Consider the following 12,607-nt stretch of genomic DNA (forward strand, 5'->3'; position numbering starts at 1 on the left):
ACGCGTCAGTATCACAGCACTGAGGAAGATAGAGCTGCTACTCAACATCAATACTGTCTGCTATAGTTTTACATGATACTGCTTTATATTATGGAGACTACTGTTATGCAGGACTCAACTTCATAATCAAACTTTTTTTTTCATATTTGCATGTCTCTGTGTATCGACCATTACTGTTTCTTCCAGGTTTAACTGCCTAGTGAAGCAGTGGAGAAATAGATATTGAGATACTTTGAGTAAAGGTACAAGGGCCAGAATGTAAAAATACTCGCTTCTCAGACGCCCACTGCTCCCAATAAGTTAGGGATGGGTTAAATGCAGAAGACAAATTGTGTGTATGTGTATATGTATATGACAATAAAATACTAACTTTTTTTTTTTATTAGAAACTACAGCTGTCAGATGAAGAGTAAATAAAGTTAAAGGTAAGCTTAAAATAGAAATACTCCAGTAAAGTACAAGTGCCTCAAAATCATACTTGTCAATGTGCAGTTCAGTCGCATTTGAAAAAATAATTTTCATAAAAGTGTTAAATTGTATAATGTGTCACTCACCCCTTCAGAGTCTTGATTGCCACATCTTTTATCCCTCATTCTTTAATGAAGGTCTGACTCAGCTTTGACTCAGGCATCTCTGCTAACCCTCCACTTCCTCCTTGTACTCATGTCTGTGCAAGACCAACATCAGAGCTCTGACAGTTTCATCATCCTCCTGATGAGTGACACCCGGCTGTCAAAGTGTGAAAGCATTTCACAACAGGGTCCCAATACCCAAACTATGCAAAGGTTTTTGTGTGACAGCTGGTGCAGGAGACGGCATGACAGGAATTCTGGAAATTTAGAGTTCAAGTTCATTGGGCAAATCTGGTGTGACTTATCCAAATACAATTCTATAAAGCAACCCTAGTCCACTGTTATCAATAGCCGTTTGCCTTAATGTTCTAATGTGAGTCAATCAGGGAAAAATATAACCAGAAAAATACACTGCTTTGCCAAATATTCCAAACCTCTCAATTCAAATGTTTACATTTTTGACAGCCCTTAAAGACCTTAACTGTAAATGTTATTGTATGAGATGAAGAGGTTAAAACATTCATTTAGTGAGCACTATACGCCCACCCACCGGCCCTCCTATTCAACCCTGCTTGTGATGGAGGTTTTGGTGAGCACAAAAGACATAAAGCTATTTTACAGTCTATGTTTTTATCAAACACATAGATGTAATGACATGTTTATGTACAGTGTTCAGTGTTTAATGCAATATTACATCAATATCAAAACACTTCATTAACATGGTCAGGCAATTTGCAAACATGACATAATTATGTCAAAGTATCTCAAATCAAAAAAGCTGCAAGTTAAATATTTGACTTAAAACATTTTCACTTGAACATATTTGATTACTGGAAATATAGTGACTATAAAAACAAAATAACGTACAGCATTAGGTTTATATATGTTTTACATATCACATATTATTACAGGTACTTTAAGGAAGGTTCTCGTAATAAAAGCTGATTTTAATTACAGGTTCCCTACATGGCCAGAGTTATTTGCCGACTGTTTATGAAGTTCGTCCACAAAAAAGTGCTTAACAGTTAAGCTGGTTACAAAGTCAAATATGGCTTCAAGTTCAAAGCCTCTCATGATGTATAATAATAAAAATATCTCTCATGTATGGTTTGAAAACAATACATATTAGTGCATGATAATTATATAAAGGTTAGATAGGTTAAGTTGATGCTGAATACAGTGTTATTTTATTTAAAAAAATATGTTCACTTTTACATAATCATCAGAAGAGCAGCCACAATGCATGTCAATAAAAAGTGAAAAACAGTTAAAAGATATATATGAAAAACATCATTAACAGAGAAATATTTCCAATGCATTACACAGGACATCATGAAACAATAACAAATAGCAAAAATAAAACAAGACCATGTGTTTGTGTACAACATTCAAAATGCAGAAAGTAAACATTTTCTGTGACTTTTAGTAAATATAGCAAATAAAAAAAATATTTATAACACCAACAAGTTTACCCTGTAAAACACAGACAACACGATTACCCTGTAAAATGAGACTTTGTCATTTGAGCCAATCTAAATCAGAGCGCACAGAACAACACAAAAACCACAAAATGACATCATCTCTTGCCTGCAGCCTGTGTCAGTCTTCATGTGAGATTTCAAACCCTCCATCCTCTCACTCCAACAGCACAGACCTCTTTCCCATAGCAGTTGTATTGAATGTAGAGATCGCCAACGGTTCTGACTCAGTCATTCATACTGAGTGGTTGTTTGATATCTTCTCTTGTTGTCTGTACGTCATCCTTGCTTTCTCACACTTCTTCTTTCTTATTTCTCGGGTTTCTGGCCTCATGCGTTGGCAGTGTGCACGTCTCTGCCCGCCTGCTTTTTCCTGTTGGAAAGAAAATAAAACATTGGTATAAAAACATATAAATGTAGATGAATCATTTACTCTGTGGTATGGATTTGATCTTCATGCGCTAGTCTAAATAAGCAGGAATAGCCATAAGACAGAGTTTTATCATTTCCTCTAGTCAAACACTGTTGTTGCCAGAGTAACACTGTGCAGACAGATCGAGCAGATTTTCAAGGATATTTTCTTCAAAACTACATGTAGTCTTTGATTTCAACATCGATCTCAACATCAAAGTCTTCAAAAATCTATTTCTGTTCCATTGCACATGTTTTACTTTTTAATAATTTAGCCAACACCTCTGCATGGTGGGCAGGGACACTGACTTTAAAAAAACATTTATGTAAGGAAATAATTTGGTTTACAGCTCATTCCTGTAATTGTCTATGGATGGAGTATGCTTTGTTATCAGAGTGAAAGGAAACAGCTTACAGCGGGTGTTTAAACTTCTCAACAAGTAGGTTTGCTGTTTATGGGAATGAATGAACATACTCGTGTTTGGTAAGCGGGGCTTTGTCGCAGGTGATCTCTGTGAGCTGCCCCCCGTCCTGAGTGAGTGTCTGCACCCCCGCCTCCGAATGTTGCACGCTGCCTCTCGGAGTGGATATACCCTTCAGCTTCACTTCTCTGCCGTCAAACAAAGGTTTGAAATATGATGATGACGGAAAAAAAATAGTGAAAATATACATGAATACACACTGACGGACTCTTTCAACACCTACTTACCCGTTGGTTCCTTCTCCTTCTCCAAGCATTTGGAGGCCTGGGACTTTCTGTCCAAAGACTTTCACAGCGATGGACATGAGCAGGCCGCAGCGATTTCTGAAGCAGCAGGTGGCGTCTACCACCAGGAATACCACCAGGAAGATCACCATGACGATGCCAGCCACGCTGCCTTTGGTCATGCTGCTCACTTTGACTGGATGAGGGAGATGAAAGAGTCAAGGTGATCAAACTGAAAGTATGGCAAACAAGCAACACGTTTTTGTGAGTTGATCTGTCATGCCACAATGTCGAGGTGCAGTTCATCTCTATTTGTGTCACCGCTCCCAGTTCATAGTTTAGGCCAGTTTAAGTGTATGATATAAGGAGTGAAAGGCCCCATACCTGGCTGATCTGCAATGGTGAAGTTGAACATGGCAGGGATTGAGGAACCATTAGGGTTGACGGCTGAAACTTCCAGTTGATAGTCTGAGCCGTAGGACAGATCTTGAAGGGAGACAGAGTCAGCATTGGACGGCAGCTGCATCTCTTTCCACTCAGGTCCCTCTTTATCCTGAGAGAGCATAGGAACCAAAGGATGAAAGTAAAGAAACAACACAAAGAAAAGGAGAGATTCATTGAGAAAGGCAGAGACAGGCTCACGGCGTCTCTTACCTGTTTGTATCGTATGTCAAAGTACAGCAGAGGAGTTCCACCATCATCAGTCTGTTTAAGGGGGACAGAGAAGGAGTTGCCCTCTACTTTCATCTCATTGGACAACAAAACAGGGCTGTCTGGTTCACCTATGGACAGGAGGCAAAGAGAAAAGAAAGAATTGATGACCAACTGATGAGCTTTCATGATATAGACAAATAAATACAGGTTGACTGGGCATGTCAGTTTATTTTTTCATTGTTTAGTGGATCACTGTGGGTACTTTACCTCCTGAGGATGGTTAACAGTCGATTAAATGGTGTCATCAGCAGCATGAATGAACGTCAGGCAGCAGATGACGGTTGCATGAAAGATGAATAAGAAAAATGAGTGATGGCAGATGAGGAGGAAAAGCCTTGCTTGCAAGACATATCAACACTGGCATGCAGTAATACTTGCACCTACACTATACATATATTTTACATCACGTAAATATGTATGCAATGCTCCACACATATGATATATAAATGTGGTGTGTGTTGACAGTGATTGTTGCTAATGTAGAGTGTGTACCACTTACGTAATCCCTGGGTGCGGACGGTGTTTTTGTCTGAGAACTGTCCCACTCCCACTGCATTCAAGGCAGCCAAACGCACAGTGTACAACGTGTACGGCTTGAGGGAGGGGATGGCTAGGGGATCTACAGAATGATTGAATGTGAGTTGACGGTTTAAGCAATTTAAAGTATAAAAGATTCACTCACTGATCTGATTTTCTCCTGAGAGTCATGATACACAACTGTAAAAGCCTCTTGAAAAACAGATGTTTTACCTGAAGCTGGGACTGTGATCTCCTTCCACTGCTCCGCTGCACTTTGCCTCCACTGCAGGACGAAGCTTGTGATCGATGTTCCTCCACTCATGGGTGGGGTTTTGAGGGAGAAGAGGACTGAGGTTAGTCCAGGTGAGACTGACAGGTAGTGAGGCGGACCAGGCTGGGCTGTGTGTAAGGAGGCAGGTCAGAGAAAGATAGAAATGTGTAAGTGTCATGGTTATAAGTAAAGATTAAATCAACTTTTCCTCCACTCAACTTTTGTCTCAAAGACAAAGACAGACATAAACTCTTACTGTGTATTGAAACGTCTCTCGATGCGTTTCCAGAGGTGCTGACAGCCATGCAGGAATATATTCCACCATCAGAGGGCACTACCTCATCAATCACCACCACACCATCAACAACACGGACACGTCCAGAGGTTGAGTCCTGACAGAGGGAGGCACAAAAGGAAATGTCCAATCATATATTGGACCAATCTTAAGTCTATAAATGCTCAAACAGTGTTGAAAGTCAACACGCAGCAACAGTAACATGGCGTTAACTGGACTGTCAAAGCTGTAGGGGCTGAAAAATACTGGCTACAAATGTCAGACTTGCAGCTCATGCTGTGTATGTGTGTGTGTGTGTGTGTGTGTGTGTGTGTGTGTGTGTGTGTGTGTGTGTGTGTACCATAAACTCTTACCAGTGTGCGTCCGTTGTGCTTGTTGAGCCAGTGTAGCTCAGGCTGAGGATGGCCAGAGACGTTACAGGACACAGACACTCTCTCGCCCACTGATACACTCTGCTGCTCTGCTGACACAAACACCTCTGGGGCCTCTGAAATGAAACATCTCATGTGTCATCATAGCACAACATGATACAGTAAACATGTTCATGTATAGTGATTTAAGTACATTTGGATTGTATGTCGTTGTTGTTTGTTGTGTTTTGGTGATCTAATGAAGTTATCAGAGGGGTGGGAAAATATCATATAAATTGAACTTACCATAAACATGAAGCATAATGGTGGCACTGCTCTCAGCTATCTTGTTGGTGGCGGTGCAGATGTACTCTCCATAGTCGGCTCTGGTAACAGACCTAATAATCAACTCGCTGCGGTCTGAGTTAAACTGATGATGTGAAGGGTCAAACGTAGCCGGCCTGGGAGGACGACAAGCAGAGCAGAACACACAATGAGTAATGCTACAGGGATTTGTTATTCATATGGATTCAAAACATGTCATGCAGATATTTGATATTGCCAGAAACCACACACACACACACACACACACACACACCTCTCCCAAAGTCAGGACTTACATGATCCAGGTGATGTTGGGTTTTGGTTGGCCGTCCACCAAACACACCAGGGAAACGTTGGTTTCTGGTCCGGCAATCACTTTTTTCACCACTTCTCTCAGATGCACAGAAGGTGGAGCTGCAGGAGGGAATTGCATTTTTTATTCCAAATCATGCTTTGTTAACACTTCAGATTTATTATGGCATCATTATGACTCAAAGCAAAATTAAGCCATCCCTAACTATAACACTCATTGACACAATTATGTTACCCACATCAGAGCCAGAAAGTGTGGGGTGACCGTGGATAAGTGCCTAAGTGGAGAGCAGCGCCGCCTTTCAATCAGAGGGTCGGAGGTTCGATCCCCGGCTCCTACCTCTACTCGTGTCAATGTGTCCTTGAGCAAGACACTTAACCCTAAAATTGCTCCCGTAGCTGCGTCTACGGTGTGTAGATAGATACTGAATTGTAAGTCGCTTTGGATAAAAACGTCTGCTAAATGACTGTAACGTAATGTGTCATAAACTGTCTGTCACCCCCTGATCACTATTTAACATTCATGTGTAAAAGAAACCGACCATTGACAACAACGGAGACGGCGAGTTGCCGTTTGATGGGCCTTCCTCTGATCTGAGCCTCACACACGTACGTCCCAGCATCCTCTTTCTTCACATTTTCAATGAGGACTGAGTTATCAGACAGCCGATGCACACGCCGTCCTTCTGAAGTCAGAGATGGCAGGACAGAAATGCAGAGACAGATGGAAAGATTAGAAAAATGGTAAAGGCAGAGGCAAAAAACACAAAAAGAGAGAAAAGAAAGTTATGTTGCTTCATGAGAGTCCAATATTCAGTCATGTCAAGTTTACAAAATGTGCAAAGCTATTTTGTAAACTACAAAATAACCCTTCAAACTCCATGCCCAGGGTGCTGGTCCTACCATCAGAGGAGATTCCTTCTTTGTGTCTGAGCCAGTGAACATCTACGGCTGGCTGGCCGGTCACCAGACATGGCACCAATCCATCTGTGCCATTCAGAAACTCATGGTAGGTGTTGGTGCTCCCAAATGATGGACCCTCTGACAAAAGAAGAGAATGCTTAGGATGCTTACTTTCTATGCAACACAGCAAGAAAATGAAGGCTATCAGCATTAAAATGTGGGTTCGTTAAACAATATGCTGAATACTACCAATTTCTATTTCCTAGCTAAATAAAAGATCAGTTATAGGTTTAGCAACAACTGCCATCTGTTACGTACCATAAACATACACCTGTGTAAAAACGTCATCTTTGTGTCCGTTTTCGAACTCACACAGACAGGTATATCTTCCTGCATCCTGCATCGTAGCCTTCTTAATGACCAATTTAGAAGAAGACTCATCCACAATTGACACCTTGTCTTCATCGTCAATGTCATTCCCGTCCTTCTGCCACGTTATATCTCCCTCTCCCCCAACTAGGACAGGAGAGGAGCAGCGAAGTAGGAAGAGACAGAGTGAAAATAAATGCTTTAACATGCTTACTTTGAAGCATCTAGAAGAGGATCAAACTGAAAAATGTCATTCACATGGACGAGCTTCATTAGTCATCAAATGAAATTGAAATGACTCACCTTTACACAACAGTAAGATCTCTTTTCCCACCTCAATGTCTTGCTTAGTGGCAATGATGTTCATCTTTGCATCTAGAGGAGGAGGAGAAGAGTTTTGTTTTTCTGTTGCACCTGTTTCTGCTTTTTCCAAAAAAGCATTTAGAACACAAAAGTTATCAAATATATGTGTTTCTGATTGATGCTCTGCAGGAGAGCAAACATTGAGCTGATGACCAAACAGTTTGATTTAACATCCACGTTGTAAATTCTTATGATTACAAAACTTACTTTGGCAGAAATAAATTAACAACAAAAATACAAATTCACTGACAGTAAATATAATTATTTGTCCTTTTTAAACATAAAAGATGGGCTGAAATAACACATGTAGCCATGTTATTAGTACATTATGACATAACATCTGTTGAAAAATAACAAAATAGGTCATGGTGCAAAAAAGGTCAGATGTGGTTTGAAGCACCTGGCATTAAGATCATCTGAACTAAAGACATCAACAAAAACTGATCCCAAAATGTAAGCTTTAATTTCTCAATATCTTGCTTAGTATTTATTATCAAAACTATAAACTACAAACTTTATATTTGAGACAAAACACTCAGATATTGGTTATTTTCTGAGTTATTTCCTGCTTACACTTTAAATCATCAACACAAACCTACTTTTGCTCAAAGTCTCCATATTCTACCCATGCAGTGTGTATTGAAACATATCATTATGACTCTGTTTTTCTTGTAGAAATCTTAATAAAGTAAACAGATCTTACCTGTGCCGTGCAGCAGCAGCAGCAGCAGCAGCATCAAGGCTATCTTTAGGATGACAGCTGATTGCTTCGTCATGTTCACCCGGCTGCTGATTGCCAATCCTGTATGACTTGAGATCAAAACTCTGCAGTCTGTCTGTTGAGTCTGAAGGTTTTCCAGTCAGCACAGCTGGACAGAAGTATATGTGACTCTATAACACACTGACAAGCAGACACCTGTTATTTCCTAACCACCTAACATGAGCATGATAGGGAGAGGGTCCGTGTCAGAGGTTATATAGGAGCACAAGAGCAGAGGAGATGAGAGGAAACGAGAGAGGGGTGGGGGGAAGAGAGAGAGAAAGAGAGAGAGAGAGAGAGAGAGAGAGAGAGAGAGAGAGAGCATTGCTCCCTCATCCTCCTTTAATTAACCCCAACCGAGTTACTGTTGGAGAAATGGGAGGCGAAGACTGAATGACGTCCGTGCCCCTCTCATTCCAATCTTTCTCTCTTTTCCTTGACTCACATTTGTCCCTACCTGTCTTTTGTCTGTCCCTTTTTTTCTAGTTCTTTTACCTCTCCTCTCTCTCTGTCTCTCGCCTTCTCTCACTCCACCCTGTTCCCTCTCTCTTCCTCCAGGCCACCGGATGAAAGCCCCCTCAGGGGAAGAAGAGATGGGGAAAAGATATTTTTATCATTCCATCGTTCAAAAAAGGGTCACATACTTCTCAAGCACACGGAACAAACTGCTCACCCAGTGTGCCGAACACTGCCACCGTTCACATTTCCTGAAAATGTACGTCCTTTAGGATGCTGAAATCAACAACCTCAATGACACCCATTCTACTGCAAAGAAAACATTTTCTTAACTTAACTTAACAGCTCCTACCCGGTGATTGCAAAATAAACTGTATTTGAGGGTGTTGATTGTCAACAAGGCCTAGAACATTTAATCATCTAATTCATGTAGTCAAGTCAAAGTCACATCAAAGTAGACTTAAAAGTAACATTTTGATTAAAGTCAGTGGTGTGTTGACGGTGGCTTTTTAGATTAGCATCATTAGGCTTTATAACTTTGAATAAAATGCTGTTTAAACAGCAGACATTTTGACTTAATAAGAAAAACACTAGTCTTACTTATAACATTAACAATGGCTCCGCTCTATTCAAGTTTCCCAGTAAGCCATTGTAATGGTAAAATATGTATTTGCTTATGTGTTGCCACATATCATAGAGATAGGTGCAGCGCTGTCCTCATTTTGACCCTGAAACTGTTTTGCAACATGTTTGTGTGCTTGGCCTTAGACCCTCACACCCTGTGTCCCGAGAAGCGTCTGCCGACGGCTTAGTTCCACATCTTGTTGTCTAGTTCCACATCCTGTTCCATAACCTTTAGACAGCTTGTGACAAAGACTCTCTGATGGAGCATAGGGGAAATAAGCCATACTGCAAAACGTATGGCTTAGGCGTCTGCACACAAAGGGTGCGGTTTGAACTGTATAAATATCCTCCACTCTGTATGTATCATTTGAAGATCACTTATGCAGACGCTGTAACACGTCTCTACATAACTGTCCTCCGCTTGCAAGCAATAAATTGACTCACATCATTTGAATCATTCATCACAGTATTGTCTTTATTGGAAACTAATCTTTACCCCGTTCTACCCAGAAAATTCCACAACACCATGCAGTGTGACTGTGAGCCAGCATGACCAATACCAGGAGCCTGAAAACGGAAGCAGCTAAATGAAGTTCAGCCATCATTCTTTACACCTGTGCTTTTCTACTGTGACATGTCAAAATGCCTGCTGTGATCACCGGGATCCTTACAGGAATATCTGGGGGGGGGGGGGAATCATGCATTGGATTCATCACAAAACTCTGAACATCAGTTTTGGTCATTTGCTAAAGGGTGATGCTTCGTGCTTTACGTGAATGGGATAAAAGGGTCAGCGAAATGAGTATCCTAAACTGAAACACCCAATCCCAGAGCTTATTGTACGTCACTACTCTTTCATCGTGTGGCGTTAGTGCCTGTTGCCAGTCAAGTTGCGTTCCTCTGGGTCCTATCACTTCTATTGGCCAAAGGCCAGCCGGCTCCTCCCACCTCCCCCGTGATAGCCTATCAGTGTTTCCACGCCGCCGTCCCACCAGCCAATGAAACGGGCACAGAGTCCGAAGGGGCCACCTATCGGGTTGATTATCAGGAAGCGCTATTATGGCTCATTAGGTCGGAGTGTGCTCATAATGAGGGCTGTTAACGAGGGTGGGCTCACACACACACACAGCTGCTCTACATCACATTCTTTTGAGCACTTCTTGTTGACTATCGTAAATGTTTTAATTGCTTCTGCTTGTGTTACTGCAGGCCCAAGGCTCAACAACAACAACAAATCGATACTCAAACATTATGTAGTCACTCAGAGACTATTCAGTATGTTTTGAGGACATGTTGGAGTCATTATGAGCATCATTCTGGCCTGCTCCATCTTAATCTTTAATTCAACGCAAAATGTTTTGGTCAATTGATACATCTACATTCTTCAATTTAAAACTTTTTAAATAAGCTTTTAAATGATCGTTACAGTTACAGTCCTTCGTTTGCTTACTTATGCATTTTGACAGAGATCAGGAAAAATACGGTATTGTACTTAAAACATGTGACTACACAAAACTTTCGAGTTAATGACAATAAAGATGCTTCTGTTGCAGTTACGTCTGTAAACATGAGTGAAGCTCGAGCTGTTTTGGTGTAGAGAGCTACATCAGCTAAAATTGTTGTGTATCTATAAAATGATGCTGAAGCACATCCAGTGCATTAACTGATAATCTTTAACAATGATTTAAACCTGTTAACCCACACCTAACCTTAATAATAAAAAAACATTAATGATAGTTTAGTGCAGTTTTAACAGATTATTCTTCCCAATGATCTGGCGTCAGAAAACCACATGGATGCATTTGAGCAGAGCTTTTACTGTATCATAAAAACGCTTGTGTTGCTATGTTGACACACTAGCTTACATTTGAAATGTTGTTTAAGGAACATAGCTAGCAGGGACTCAGTGACCAGCTAAAGGACACAACGGCAGGGTGTTTGCTTATGACCGGTACACATAGTACACAGATAATACATACAAATACATTGTAAAAAATAGAAGACATTTACATAATCCATTTTTGTAATTTTTATAATATAATATAATAATAATACAGTGACAAAAATAATGTATACACAAACAGCTACATGTAACACGCAGACTGACAGAAACAATGATGTGACAGTTGAAGACACAAGGACGAGACAGGCAGGAAGAGCGAGAGAGACAGAGACAGACTCTCGTGACTGGAGAAAACACACCCTCACTCTCTGGATAGAACAGACCTGCGTGTGTGTATGTGTGCATGTCTTCAAGTATCCTGGCTATGATAAGCTTGGCTTATTGGATTATGTAACTTGAACCTCAGTAAATTGTGTTGTCAAAGGCAAAACATTACACCATAATTGTTTGTCCCCTTTTGTATATCATGTTAGGATATTAGGATATTCTTGTGAACACAGACGAAATGTTCCTTTGAGTTTGACTGAGCTCTGATTAGCGGTGTTTCCAATATTGTGCTTGACGAACGGACGGACGCAGATTCACAGTCCCAGTCCTAGATTCAGAAGAAAATATGAGCCTGGAAACAGGGAATAACCTTCACTTGTGCAAACCCTTCTGCAGAAAGTATATCGCAATTATTCAAACATTTCTAGAGCTTCCATGTCTCCACTTTATACAACTTATAATAACTACTGCTGACCGGACATAAATTATTTCCTGTCAAAGTTAAAAACTGAAGTATTAATACTGCAGAAAATAAATCAAAATTAGGAGCAATCATACCATCATTCCCAATACAGTGCAACCATGTCGTCACTCTATAGTATTACTGTAACATCAAGAAGCAGGAAGGGCTCAAATAGATAATAATCAGTGCTTAGCTTGCACACGTGACACCAGAATGGTTTGTGCGTAATGCCACTGCCAGACACGTCCTGTCCACCCAGCAGAAAGTATGTTTGACGTAAACTAAAGAGCAGCACCATCACCGTGTGTGTGTGTTCTCTTCACAAGATTAGCTCACTGAAATGAGCTCTGAACAGTTTGGTATCATTAGTCATTAAAAATGCTAGATGTGGATTTGGAGTTAAAAGGTTCAGTCGGACTCATTAAAAGTGAGCAACGACTTTCAAAGTTGCTTCATGCTGCAGTGGTGCCTTTGAAAGCTTGTTCAGGACGATTATTGGAAAAGATTAGAGCAAATAACAGCCTAAACTACCAACATGCTAAATATT

The 12,607-nt window shown here is 40.6% G+C and overlaps 1 protein-coding gene across 1 annotated transcript; it reads right to left on the reverse strand.

The window, feature by feature from the left end:
• Nucleotides 1-1,238: 1,238 nt before the first annotated feature.
• Nucleotides 1,239-8,521, reverse strand: ncam3 (neural cell adhesion molecule 3). The gene is made up of 16 exons (XM_068736416.1): nucleotides 8,291-8,521; nucleotides 7,528-7,599; nucleotides 7,174-7,371; nucleotides 6,856-6,993; nucleotides 6,495-6,638; nucleotides 5,937-6,054; nucleotides 5,623-5,777; nucleotides 5,320-5,453; nucleotides 4,928-5,063; nucleotides 4,632-4,799; nucleotides 4,380-4,500; nucleotides 3,822-3,951; nucleotides 3,552-3,720; nucleotides 3,171-3,363; nucleotides 2,937-3,071; nucleotides 1,239-2,423 (listed from the first exon to the last, which is right to left on the reverse strand). The coding sequence occupies exons 1-16, from the start codon at nucleotides 8,361-8,363 to the stop codon at nucleotides 2,381-2,383; spliced, it is 2,127 nt and encodes a 708-aa protein (XP_068592517.1). The 5' UTR covers nucleotides 8,364-8,521; the 3' UTR covers nucleotides 1,239-2,380.
• Between the last annotated feature and the right edge of the window lie 4,086 nt (nucleotides 8,522-12,607).

The sequence above is a fragment of the Cebidichthys violaceus genome, unplaced genomic scaffold (assembly GCF_023349555.1).
Source record: "Cebidichthys violaceus isolate CVI_PGR_0920_01 unplaced genomic scaffold, fCebVio1.0.p SCAF_7, whole genome shotgun sequence".
Classification (NCBI taxonomy): Eukaryota; Metazoa; Chordata; class Actinopteri; order Perciformes; family Stichaeidae; genus Cebidichthys; species Cebidichthys violaceus.

Coding starts and splice junctions, on each gene's coding strand:
- ncam3 (XM_068736416.1), bottom strand. CDS start 8,363: ATGACGAAGCAATCAGCTGTCATCCTAAAGATAGCCTTGATGCTGCTG. Junction 5,064..5,319: donor AGCACAACGGACGCACACTG/GTAAGAGTTTAT, acceptor TCCCTCTGTCAG/GACTCAACCTCTGGACGTGT. Junction 3,721..3,821: donor TTGACATACGATACAAACAG/GTAAGAGACGCC, acceptor ATGCTCTCTCAG/GATAAAGAGGGACCTGAGTG.